General features: G+C 43.0%; 1 protein-coding gene across 1 annotated transcript in view; it reads left to right on the top strand.

Annotated features, from left to right (window-relative positions):
* Positions 1 to 13,912, top strand: part of LOC124595074 (sodium channel protein Nach-like) — a 176,650-nt gene that overhangs the window by 130,407 nt on the left and 32,331 nt on the right. Inside the window, exon 9 of the mRNA XM_047133659.1 lies at positions 7,393 to 7,499. Coding sequence (XP_046989615.1) covers positions 7,393 to 7,499 — 107 coding nt within the window. The remainder of the gene's footprint in view (positions 1 to 7,392; positions 7,500 to 13,912) is intronic.

Here is a 13,912-nt window from a genome sequence, read left to right as displayed (position 1 = left end):
ACCTCTCACCACGGACAACTGAGTGGCCGACGGCCTTTACTTAATGACCGAGAGCAGCGGTTTTTTGCACAGAGTTTTCACTGCTACCGGGCATGCAACACAGCTTGAAACCATCGCTGAAATTAATGTGGAATGTACGACGAACAGTGCGGCAGTATCTAGCATTAATTGCCTATAGCAGCAGATGACCGACGCGAGGTCTTTGCTATCGCTTCTCCTTGTCTATTGACCATATCGATTGGTTTCTAGACGACTTGTAAACCTTGGCCTTGAGCTCGATGTCAGTTGGGAAGAGCTGATAGGAGTGATCGTATGTGGGACCGATCCTACGAAGCCATAAATCCCAGTTTCCAACAAGGCACTGTGCAAGCTTGTGGTGCCTCCATAATGGTGTGGACTGTGTTTACGTGGAATGGACTGGGTCCTCTGGTCGATCTGAACCGATCTTTCATTTCTTGAAAATGGTTATGTTCGGCTACTTGGAGACCATTTGCAGCCATTCATGGGCTTCACGTTCCCAAACAACGATGGAATTTTTATGGATGAAAATGCGACCTGTCACCGGGCCACTGTTGTTCGTGACTGGTTGGAAGAACATTTTGGACAATCTGAATGAATGATTTGACTATCCAGATAGCCCGACATGAATCCCATCGTACGTTTATGGAACATAATCGGGAGGTCAGTTCTCGCACAAAATCTTGCACCGGCAATACTTTTGCCGTTACGAACGGCTACAGAGGCAGCTTGGCTCAATATTTCTGGAGGGACTTCCAATGACTTGTTGAGTCTATGTCACGTTGAGTTGCTGCACTACACAGAGAAAAAGGAAGTCAGACATTCTATTAGGAGGTATCCATGACTTTTGTCCCCTCGGCGTGTGAATTACATTTTTTTCCCTTGACGCACATTCCAATTTTGTTGAAGAAGTGTGTCCCTTTTATGGCAGTTGTTCATCTACCAATGATACATTACTGGATGCACCAGAATAAACCAAACTCAATGTGCGGGAAAGGTATTTTACGTAGTAATGAACTCTGTTGACTTCATGTAACTAACACTAAATTCCGTCCGACCAGCCTCGGAAAGATCACTGCTACTGACCGACCGCCGTGTCATCCTCAGACATCGGCACCACTGGATGTTACCGTGAAGGCGCACGTGGTCAGCACACCACTCTCCCAGCCGTTGTCAGTTTTCGTGATCGGAGCCGTCACTTCTCAGTCAAATTGTTCCTCAATTTGTCTCACAAGGACTGAGTGCACCCTACTTGCCAACAGCGCTCGGCAGACTGGACCATCACCCATCCAATTTCTGACCAATCCCAACACTGCTTAACTTCGGTTAGCTGACGGGGACCAGTGATACCACTGCGGGTAGGCCGTTGGCATGTTGCCTTCAAAGGTAATACAAACTACATACTTTGGCATTAAGAATAATCTGATCTTTGTGTAACGGAGTGGTAGAAGCCGCTGGGAAGGAGTAAATCTCCACGCCCCAAGAAAACACCGGCAGAAACAATCAAGATGACGCTAACCACCCACGCAGGGTCGAAAATGAAACTTACGAAGAAGGGTATCAGTCCCTTAGACACACATTAAATCATTAACATCTTGTACATAAAATTTCTGTTTCCAGTTTAGAAGTAAAGCATCTACATCTACATCTACATCTATACTCCGCGAGCCACCTTACGGTGTGTGGCGGAGGGTACTTATTGTACCACTATCTGATCCCCCCTTCCCTGTTCCATTCACGAATTGTGCGTGGGAAGAACGACTGCTTGTAAGTCTCCGTATTTGCTCTAATTTCTCGGATCTTTTCGTTGTGATCATTACGCGAGATATATGTGGGCGGTAGTAATATGTTGCCCATCTCTTCCCGGAATGTGCTCTCTCGTAATTTCGATAATAAACCTCTCCGTATTGCGTAACGCCTTTCTTGAAGTGTCCGCCACTGGAGCTTGTTCAGCATCTCCGTAACGCTCTCGCGCTGACTAAATGTCCCCATGACGAATCGCGCTGCTTTTCGCTGGATCATGTCTATCTCTTCTATTAATCCAACCTGGTAAGGGTCCCATACTGATGAGCAATACTCAAGAATCGGACGAACAAGCGTTTTGTAAGCTACTTCTTTCGTCGATGAGTCACATTTTCTTAGAATTCTTCCTATGAATCTCAACCTGGCGCCTGCTTTTCCCACTATTTGTTTTATGTGATCATTCCACTTCAGATCGCTCCGGATAGTAAGTCCTAAGTATTTTACGGTCGTTACCGCTTCCAATGATTTACCACCTATGGCATAATCGTACTGGAATGGATTTCTGCCCCTATGTATGCGCATTATATTACATTTATCTACGTTTAGGGAAAGCTGCCAGCTGTCGCACCATGCATTAATCCTCTGCAGGTCCTCCTGGAGTACGTACGAGTCTTCTGATGTTGCTACTTTCTTGTAGACAACCGTGTCATCTGCAAATAGCCTCACGGAGCTACCGATGTTGTCAACTAAGTCATTTATGTATATTGTAAACAATAAAGGTCCTATCACGCTTCCCTGCGGTACTCCCGAAATTACCTCTACATCTGCAGATTTTGAACCGTTAAGAATGACATGTTGTGTTCTTTCTTCTAGGAAATCCTGAATCCAATCACAAACCTGGTCCGATATTCCGTAAGCTCGTATTTTTTTCACTAAACGTAAGTGCGGAACCGTATCAAATGCCTTCCTGAAGTCCAGGAATACGGCATCAATCTGCTCGCCAGTGTCTAAGGCACTGTGAATTTCTTGGGCAAATAGGGCGAGCTGAGTTTCACATGATCTCTGTTTGCGGAATCCATGTTGGTTATGATGAAGGAGATTTGTATTATCTAAGAACGTCATAATACGAGAACACAAAACATGTTCCATTATTCTACAACAGATTGACGTAAGCGAAATAGGCCTATAATTATTCGCATCTGATTTATGACCCTTCTTGAAAATGGGAACGACCTGCGCTTTCTTCCAGTCGCTAGGTACTTTACGTTCTTCCAGCGATCTACGATAAATTGCTGATAGAAAGGGGGCAAATTCTTTAGCATAATCACTGTAGAATCTTAAGGGTATCTCGTCTGGTCCGGATGCTTTTCCGCTACTAAGTGATAGCAGTTGTTTTTCAATTCCGATATCGTTTATTTCAATATTTTCCATTTTGGCGTCCGTGCGACGGCTGAAGTCAGGGACCGTGTTACGATTTTCCGCAGTGAAACAGTTTCGGAACACTGAATTCAGTATTTCTGCCTTTCTTCGGTCGTCCTCTGTTTCGGTGCCATCGTGGTCAACGAGTGACTGAATAGGGGATTTAGATCCGCTTACCGATTTTACATATGACCAAAACTTTTTAGGGTTCTTGTTTAGATTGTTTGCCAATGTTTTATGTTCGAATTCGTTGAATGCTTCTCTCATTGCTCTCTTTACGCTCTTTTTCGCTTCGTTCAGCTTTTCCTTATCAGCTATGATTCGACTACTCTTAAACCTATGATGAAGCTTTCTTTGTTTCCGTAGTACCTTTCGTACATGATTGTTATACCACGGTGGATCTTTCCCCTCGCTTTGGACCTTAGTCGGTACGAACTTATCTAAGGCGTACTGGACGATGTTCCTGAATTTTTTCCATTTTTGTTCCACATCCTCTTCCTCAGAAATGAACGTTTGATGGTGGTCACTCAGATATTCTGCGATTTGTGCCCTATCACTCTTGTTAAGCAAATATATTTTCCTTCCTTTCTTGGCATTTCTTATTACACTTGTAGTCATTGATGCAACCACTGACTTATGATCACTGATACCCTATTCTACATTCACGGAGTCGAAAAGTTCCGGTCTATTTGTTGCTATGAGGTCTAAAACGTTAGCTTCACGAGTTGGTTCTCTAACTATCTGCTCGAAGTAATTCTCGGACAAGGCAGTCAGGATAATGTCACAAGAGTCTCTGTCCCTGGCTCCAGTTCTGATTGTGTGACTATCCCATTCTATACCTGGTAGATTGAAGTCTCCCCCTATTACAATAGTATGATCACGAAACTTCTTCACGACGTTCTGCAGGTTCTCTCTGAGGCGCTCAACTACTACGGTTGCTGATGCAGGTGGTCTATAGAAGCATCCGACTATCATATCTGACCCACCTTTGATACTTAACTTAACCCAGATTATTTCACATTCGCATTCGCTAATAACTTCACTGGATATTATTGAATTCTTTACTGCTATAAATACTCCTCCACCATTGGCGTTTATCCTATCCTTGCGGTATATATTCCATTCTGTGTCTAGGATTTCGTTACTGTTCACTTCCGGTTTTAACCAACTTTCCGTTCCTAATACTATATGCGCACTATTTCCTTCAATAAGAGATACTAATTCAGGAACCTTGCCCTGGATACTCCTGCAGTTTACCAATATTACGTTAACTTTTCCTGTTTTTGGTCTCTGAGGACGGACGTTCTTTATCAACGATGATAATGTCCTCTCTGGTAAGCCGTCAGGTATTTTATCGTTTCGCCCAAGGGGGGGTCCCTCTAACCTAAAAAACACCCGTGTGCACGCCACACGTACTCTGCTACCCTAGTAGCTGCTTCCGGTGTGTAGTGCACGCCTGACCTGTCTAGGGGGGCCCTACAGTTCTCCACCCAATAACGGAGGTCGATGAATTTGCAACCATTATAGTCGCAGAGTCGTCTGAGCCTCTGGTTTAGACCCTCCACACGGCTCCAAACCAGAGGACCGCGATCGACTCTGGGCACTATGCTGCAGATATTAAGCTCAGCTTGCACTCCGCGTGCGATGCTGGTTGTCTTCACCAAATCAGCCAGCCGCCGGAAGGAACCAAGGATGGCCTCAGAACCCAAGCGGCAGGCGTCATTCGTTCCGACATGTGCAATTATCTGCAGCCGGTCACACCCAGTGCGTTCAATAGCTGCCGGAAGGGCCTCCTCCACATTACGGACGAGACCCCCCGGCAAGCACACCGAGTGCACACTGGCATTCTTCCCCGACCTACCCGCTATTTTCCTGAGGGGCTCCATAACCCGCCTAACGTTGGAGCTCCCTATAACTAATAGGCCCGCCCTCTGTGACTGTCGGGACCTTGCCGGAGAATCGGCCACTGGCCCAACAGGCGAGGCATCCTGTGGTGGCTCGGAAATGATGTCATCACCACTAGGAAGCACCCCGTACCTGTTGGAAAGGGGTAAGGCAGCTGCCACGCGGCCAGATCCCACCTTCGCCTTTCGGCCAGGCACGCGCGAGCCCACCACTGTCCGCCATTCACCCTGGAGTGATGGCTGACCGGTAAGATGCTCACTGCCGGAAGACGCAGCGACATCAGGGGTTCCATGTGATTCCAAGGTCACCGAAGTAGGCATAGGTCTCACCACAGTTGCCCCAACGCCACTACTAGCCGACGCCTGCGCCTCGAGCTCGATGAGCCTAACAGACAAAGCCTCCACCTGCCCCCGAAGAGTGGCCAATTCTCCTTGCGTCCGCTCACAACAACCACAGTCCCTACACATGACTATGTTTACCTTACTCTATACGGTGACAAATTCCCAAGATAATCTTCTGATGAGCTAGGAACTAGATACTTTGACATACATTTCGACATTCGATATAAAACTGTTTTTTTAAAAAAGAGAAACATAAAATTTGTGAGTGTTTAAGCACTTCGTTCTGTTATTCTGTTGTCATTATTGCAATAAAAGTAACACATTATTCCATAAAATTAACGCATACGTTTCCAGCTGTGCTTTTGTGATGAGTTACAATTCCGTAACTGACATTTGTGCCTTTCACAATATGTAAGGGTCGTTCAAAAAGAAACGAGCCAGAGGCATAATTGCAGAAACGAGTACCAGTATGTTGAAGTATTGACCCTGGCTGTTGAGACACCTGTCCCACTGTGACACAAGGCGGTGAATGTCTGTCTCATAAAATTCCCAGGGCTGCGATGTTAACCAGTTCCGCACGTACAGCTGGACGTCGTCGTCCGAGGTGAATTGTTTGCCCCTCAGAGCCTTTTTAAGGGCACCAAAAATAGCGTAATCACAGGAAGAGAGGTCCGGACTGTATGTAGGGTGGACGAGAACCTCTCATTTGAATTTCTGCAGAAGTGCCGTGACTGTGTTGTCCGTATGAGGCTTTGCATTGCTGTGGAGCAGAATTACCCCATAGGTGAGATTGCCTAATCGCTTTTGTTTGGTTGCTTGGCGAAGGGTAGTCAAGGTTTATCAGTAACGCCGAGCTTTCACTGTTGTCCCATGATGCAGGAAGTGAATCAGAAGGGGGCCATCTTGGTCAAAGAAGAACATCAGCATGACATTTCCTGCACTCATGTCGATGGCCTTGGATTCTTTTGGTGGTGGTGACCCTGGATGTTTCCACTGGAGACTTTGTCGTTTTAATTCTGATTTGAAGTGATGACACCATGACTGATCTCCAGCCACCACTCGTGCCGCGAACGCATTCCCTTCCCGAGCATAGCGCTGCAGATGCGCAAGACAGTGGGCCATTCGACAAGCTTCCTGGTGTGGTTGAAGACTGTGGGGCACCCGTTGGGCACACACTTCGCGCATGTGCAGTCGTTACTTCATGATGTTCAAATGTGCGTGAAATCTTATGGGACTTAACTGCTAAGGTCATCAGTTCCCAAGCTTACACACTACTTAACCTAAATTATCCTAAGGACAAACACACACATCCATGCCCGAGGGAGGACTCGAACCTCCGCGGGGACCAGCCGCACAGTTCATGACTGCAGCGCACTAGACCGCTCTGCTAATCCCGTGTGCCTTACTTCCGACGCTCAGTCCGACCACGGCGGCTATGGCGTTCACTGTCACTCGGCGGTCCTGGGAAATGAGTGCATCCACCAGCTGGACGATGTCATCGGTAATGCAGTGTGGTGTTCCAGACCGTGCATCATCGGCTAACGAAGCGCTTGTGCCACGCCTTGACCGTTGCAAGGGACATGCAGTGTTCGCCGAACGCTTGTGACATTCGCCGATGAATGTCCGTTCCTCCTACTTCTTCTGCTGTCAGAGAACGAACAACATCTCTTTGTTCTTCTTTTGACGGCTCCATATAACTGTTTGCAATGTGACTGGCAGCATTGGACGATTGATGCAGACTGCTGCTAGATCTGTATAGTCACGTGACGTGCACGCGTGCCCTCTAGCGACGAGCTGCGAACTATCACGCTCTGGTCGGAACCACACCTCGTTACACACGCCTCGATATTACCGTCCTGTAACCGGTTCGCGCATTCCAGACTCCGGCTCGTTTCTTTCTGAGCACCCCTTATATTTCATATACGTATTTAATCTTTTAAGTTTGTTTTATAATTTCTTTTTGCAGCGGAGACATACAGATTGTCAATCAGACCATCCTCCACGTTTACCTGCAGGAGCTGCTGACACTGCGGTACCGTCGAGACGTGCTTTACAATTGGAACTCACTCATAGGTAATTTAAAAAGCAATTAGTTCTACAAGTAGATTACAGATTTTCAGTTTCTGTGAGGAATGTTATCTAATTGCTGTTTGTGGTTTCCATTTTTATTAGAATAATTTTAAATTTCTTTCATTTAAGAATTCCCCAGAATAGAACTGTGAATTTTAGTAGGTTACTTCGTTGCACAGAGCAGCCAAAATGAATCTCGTTATAAAACGACGTGAAGATAATTCCAGCTGAATGATGCACAAGAAGTCAACGCAGTTGAACTGTGACACGAATTCGGTGAGGAGGAGACAGTGGGAGCAGGTAGTAAAACTCCTGCTGTCCAAGAAGTCCTGAGCTGTCAACATGTGGGGCAAGTTGAACTGTCAGTTCTTGTCTAAGCGCATGTACATTCGTTGAATCTCGGACACCTTCCTGTAAAATTTTGCTTCGTATCGATTTGATTTTGTTGGTATTTACCTTGAGGTGCCCACTTTGCTCGCCGGATTGGAGGATTGGACACTTGCGCCATTAGAAATCAACGAGAATTGATTGCATTCCACTTAAAATTAATTACTTTTAGAGAAAAGAGATTCTTGAGGGTAGTGGGCTGCATCCAAGATGTAAATTTGATCAATTGTTATCACACGCACTCTAACGTAATTTTACTTCTGTTGGTTAGAATGAGATGGTGTCTCAATTCCTTGACCAGTCTCGAATCTCGATTAGCCGGTAGTCTCGCAGCTGAAACTTATTCCGTTTGATTTCAGCTGACATTTTTCTTAGTTATGATAATTTCTATATATTTGTCAAGGAACCTGGTGATTCTAATAAAGTGAATTTAAAATTAATATGTCACAAATGGTTTTAAAGCCCTTTGTGCCCCTTCCTTCCATCCCCAAGGCAATCAAGCAGCAGGCTGCGTTTCACCTATGCGAATTCATTCAGGTTTTTCCAGACGATATCTGCTGGCAGTTTCTTGGAGACCCTCTGCCAATCGTAAACTTCTTCCCCTTCACAATCATTTTGTTCTTCTACATCGCCGTCATCATTATAATTTCCCCTCATCATCATCTTCCTCATTGTAATCACCCTCTTCTTTTCCACTATCATCTCCACCTTCTGCTTTCTTAAATACATAGTTTTCTTTGATTTTAACGTCTTCATCTTGGTCTATCTCAGTCTTCTGTCGGAATAATTGTTTTTCTTCGGTCAATGACTTAAAAACGTGTCTGACGGGAGGTTGTATTGCATGCTGCATACGCTCCTTGAATCGCATCTTATCCTCTGACCAAACCTGGTGAAGTTTCCTCATCCAACATTAGGCACAACTGAATTAGGTTCTGAAATTGTTCTCTTCCGGAACCGTATTTACATCATCTGTGAATAATCTCCTATAGAAATATAAACGTAAATGTTCGATTGTACAAATTCGTAAATGTCCGAAACTCCTTCACCGTTTGCTTTGAAATTGCAATCGAATACTGCATGTGTTTATATAGCTACTAGAGTGCCACATATAATATATAAACTACGTGTAATAAATATATGGGGAATATGTATAAAAAGGTAATGTTCGTTTGCTCACATTCTTCAAACTGTGAAAGTTCTTCACCGATTGCTTCGAAAGTGACGGACTGAATTCGAGTACGTGCGTTTTTATATTCCTATTTTAGTGTGTATTATACGTATTATACTCAAATAATTACGCAATGTGTAAAGACGAAACGTTATTATCAAAATCTCGAAAAGCTCGTGACCGATTTCCTTGAATTTTTTACACGATACTCTGATGAACTTTGAAATATACAGAGTCTATATACTTTTAATATACATAAATATATGTATATACAAAGTACATAATAGTTAAACGTTGTTAGCAAAAAGGAAAGTCGTATTTATGGATTATTCGCTCATTATTAGAACACTACTACAGAATCAGAATATGCAATAACAGTGAGCAAGGCTCAACGTTAGAGAGAGGGACAAGAGGAAGTGAACAGAGGAATGGGAGAACGTGGGGATAGAATGTGGAAAGGGAGAGATGGACGGAGAGAGGGGACAGGAGGATATGGAGAGAGAGGGGAAGGTGAATATGGACAGCCAATGGTGGAAGGAGGTGGTGGACAGAGAGAAGCGGAAGGAAGAGAAGGTGGACAATGAAATGGAGAGGTGGAGCTGCACAGAGACAGGGGTAGAGAAACGGATTAATACGTATATCCAAGTCCCATACATGTCAGAACTGTGTGCTTTCTGTTTTGTTTCTATTCCATGTAACCAGACTGAGCCACAATAACGCATGACCAGGAACCGCTAGCGATCTGTAAATTTTATCTTATTCAGGCTTAATGATATACGTATATTTATAGCCTCTGTCGGAATTTACTTCTGTGTGTGGGTCATATCTTTACTTATTAGCATTGGCTGCCTTAAGAATTTTGCCATAATTTTGAATATCTTACATTGCGTAACTCTTTTTATGAGGTTTAAGTTTAAACAATACATTACATAATCCAGTTCTTCCAGATATCTTACTGGAGATTGGTCGGAAAATACATTAGTCAAAAGAGCCAAATATGAATAGTGCAAAGACTGAAATTTCTTCTGAGAGCCAAATTCTTAAAACTCAAACTATATAGGTTGTTGCGTCACTATTTCCTTAATTAGGGTACTCCAAAGCTGGCTTTGCTAAAAACGTCCTCAGTCTGTGTGAGGTTCTTTTACTGAGGTCGACGCCTTTCAACTTTCCCACCAATAGCAGTCCTTGTATACTTTTATCCTCTATCTCCTACCCTTTATCGTGTCCGCATGTCCATGCTGTCTCAGTATACCTCTCTCATGCTTAGACATTTTTCATTCGGGAATGGTCCTTAAAATTCACTTAATGAACTTTATTTCAGCTTTTAAGTTTTAGTTAAGCTTCACGTTCGTTGAATAAAACGTAATACCGATATTCTTTATTGATACTATTTAACTGGAAGATATCCTGGTTTGCAACTATAAGACGATTCCACGATCGAAAATGAGAATTCACTTGAATATGTAGATCCGTATAAGGAAAGAATAGCAAACTCTATCTTTGCTTCAGAGAAGTCGCCTAATAACGACACACCAAGGAAGCATGTAAAAACAGAAATAAGAAAACCACTGATGTCGAGAAGTACTTTTATTTGTTATTTCACAAGCTCATATTTCTTCGTTACTATTATTGTCTCTTTCACCTATTTATGACTAAGAGATAGTATTAAATTGCTTTCCAAATGAGTTAGATCATTAAAACCCGATTTCCTTGTTTCGGCAGATAGCAAGCTTTTGTCACACTTCACAAGAAACCCACACCTTTCAGATAAATGGATAACCCTTCAACTACTTTATTTTTCATCAGCTTCAGCACACTAAAAATTATTTCACGCGCTTTACTTCGAAGTACTACCTCCCCCCTCCACTTTCGACATTGCTGTCACAAGCAGCAAAAGTGGTGTGGGTGGCAGGAAATGTACGTGATTTGTCACCTCCACCCCTGTCAAATGCCGCTTCAAAATAGACTCGCACTCTCCGTAAACGGCCGCATGTGTATTTTCCGGAAGAGCCACTCTCAAGAAGGGACCAAAGAGCTGCATAGAGCTCATGAGCTGTGGTTTGCTAACCATTGTCTCAGACTGTCAATTATTAAATCATCTCCATTGAAAACTCCTGGTGAAGCACCATCATCCACAATTTTGATATCAGTTCAAATCTGTTACTGTATAGTGAATCACACATTTTGTTTTTGACTCAACAAAAAAATGATGCTGCAAATTTTCCCCATGTCTCACATAATTTTATTTCATGACTCTTCCTTATCATACCGTCATCATCATCTTCCAGCTATGTACATCATAATCATCGTCATCATATTCATCATCATCATCATCCTATTCATCACCATCATACAAAGGGCGTTCAAAAAGTTTTGCACAGTCGTCTCTAACTTCTTTATTTTTTGAAGGTGGAAAATGAAATTTTTTGTGAACACACTTCGAACATTTAGCTATACATAGAGCCTACTCAATGTAGCCCCCATCAGTTGTGACGCATCTGGCGCAACGTTCTTTCCATGATATAAATGCACTTTGGTGAAATTCTGGGGATTGACTTTTACACCATCACTCGACACAGGAAATAAGATCTTTCTCACTATCAAATACTTTACCGCACGGGTGAGCCTTCAGACGACCAAAGAGGTAAAAATCAGACGGAGCCAAGTCTGGACTGTAGGGAGGATGAGGAATAATTTTCTAACCCCTTTTCCTGATTTTCTGCAGCTTCATAAGGGCTGTATAGGGTTTGGCATTGTCATGGTGTAGTCTGATGACCTGATCCTGAAACTGTGGTCTGTGGGTCTTCGATGGCACGTTGCAGCTTGTCCAATGACAGCCAGTAACGGTCCCGGTTAATTGTGGAGCCAGGTTCCAAAAATACAATGAAAATGACACCGCACTGATCGCAGAAGAAGGAAGCCATCACCTTTTTGCCTGCTGTTCATGAAAGCCTTGGTCCCTTCTTCCGAGGGGAACCCGGATGATGTTACTCCGTGGATTGGGTTTTCCTCTCAGATTCGAAGAAAAAGCCATGTTTCATCCTGGGTAATGACACCGTCAAAACACTGTTTCCACTCTTCAGTAAAGGTCTTCACGAGACCCTCGCACATATTCTTCCTTATCGTTTCCATTTCTCTTGTCAATAATCTAGGCACCCGACGTGCACAGATTTTTCTGTACCCTAGTGACTGTAGCAGGGATACCACTCTACCCAATGGCAAACGAGTCATTTCAGGAAGTTGTCGTGTTGTCACATATCTGTCATTTTGGATGATTTGATCAACGTTCTCCTTCTTAACATCACTCACTGCCGTCGATAGTCTACCGCAACGTGGATTGTCCAGTAGAGAGAAATCACCTTCTTTAAACCTCTGCAACCAGCGCTGGATACTTCTGCGATCCACTGTGTCCTCCCCATAAAGAGGGAGCAAATTCCTGTGGCAGAGTCATCGCCGGTCTTGAAGAGGAACTCCATCACCGACCGTTGTCGCAGCCTGACATCTACTTCACGGTCCATTACGGCTCAACTGTAAATAAAAGAAAATACTTTTATATACCAACTTATAGCTAAATGCTTCCAGGTATGTTGACAAAAAATTTCATTCTCCTCTTGCAGAAAATAAAAAAATTAGAGACGACTGTGCAAAACTTTTTGAACACCCTTTGTAATATTCAGCATCATGTTCGTCATCGTCACCATCATCATTGTATACATCATAGTATTTAGCATCATCATAATCATAATCGTCATCATATTCATCATCATCATAATCATCATCATCATCAACATAATCATAATCATCATCATCATCAACATCATCATAACCATCATCATATTCATCATCATATTCATAATCGTCATAGCCATTGTCATACTCATCATTGTCGTATTCATCGTTGTCATAGTCATCATCACTGTATTCATCATCGTTGTATTCATCATCATTGCACTCATAATCGTTTTAGTCATCATCGTTGTGTTCGTCATTGTTGTACTCATCATCGTTGTATTCATCATCATCATCATACTGATCAACATCATATTCATCATAATCTTCTTCTCTGCCCTCTGCTTTCTAAATTCATTGTTTTGTTTGTCTTTGTATTCTTCTTTCAGAAAAGCTATTCTAATCTCTGTAGCAAATGAGAAGTGGATTTAAATACAACTTCGAGTACAGAGTTTGCTTCAGTTTGCCTTTTTTGCCACAACGCCAGTTTCCCACAGATATTTCATCGAGATTAAACCACCTGACTTTTACAACTAATCTTCCGGCGAGCAGAACTGAAAGACATGTGTTAAAACTGTAATGCTCATTCAACAACTGAACTGATTGTAAGCACATGTTCGCAGTGCAACAGGTAAATGGTTAAACAGCGAGAGACTTAGGCCTTCTTCTATCACTTTAGGGGCTGAGATGCTGAGTTTCTCGGCGATTGATCGTCTCTATTTTAGACAGTCACTGGTCTATCTGTAGCTGCATACAGAGTTTACAACACAGAATGAGAAAAAGCATGCTTTATGAAAGACAACAAAGCCTGCGTTCACAGATATGGCAAGGTCTGAAATATGTATAACAAATATCTGGAAAAGGAAATTTGAAGAGGCTTCGTGAACGATTTGAATGTGTTTTAGGAGGAATCAGGAAGTGGAAGACTTACTGCATGTCAGATTTACATTTTTGGGAGCGCTGCTAAATGTATCGAATTTTCTTCGTGATCGGATGTTTTGATGATAGACACAATAGATTCTGCAATGTTTAATTTAAAAAGCATGTGTAAGTTACAGCAATTAATGAGTAGGTAAGAATTAAAACACTGTTAAAGCACAACATATGTTACTTTTTTGAAGAGTTGCTTGCA

This window comes from Schistocerca americana, chromosome 1 (genome assembly GCF_021461395.2).
Source record: "Schistocerca americana isolate TAMUIC-IGC-003095 chromosome 1, iqSchAmer2.1, whole genome shotgun sequence".
In the NCBI taxonomy this organism is placed as follows: Eukaryota; Metazoa; Arthropoda; class Insecta; order Orthoptera; family Acrididae; genus Schistocerca; species Schistocerca americana.
This window is presented reverse-complemented; position numbering and strand designations above follow the sequence as displayed.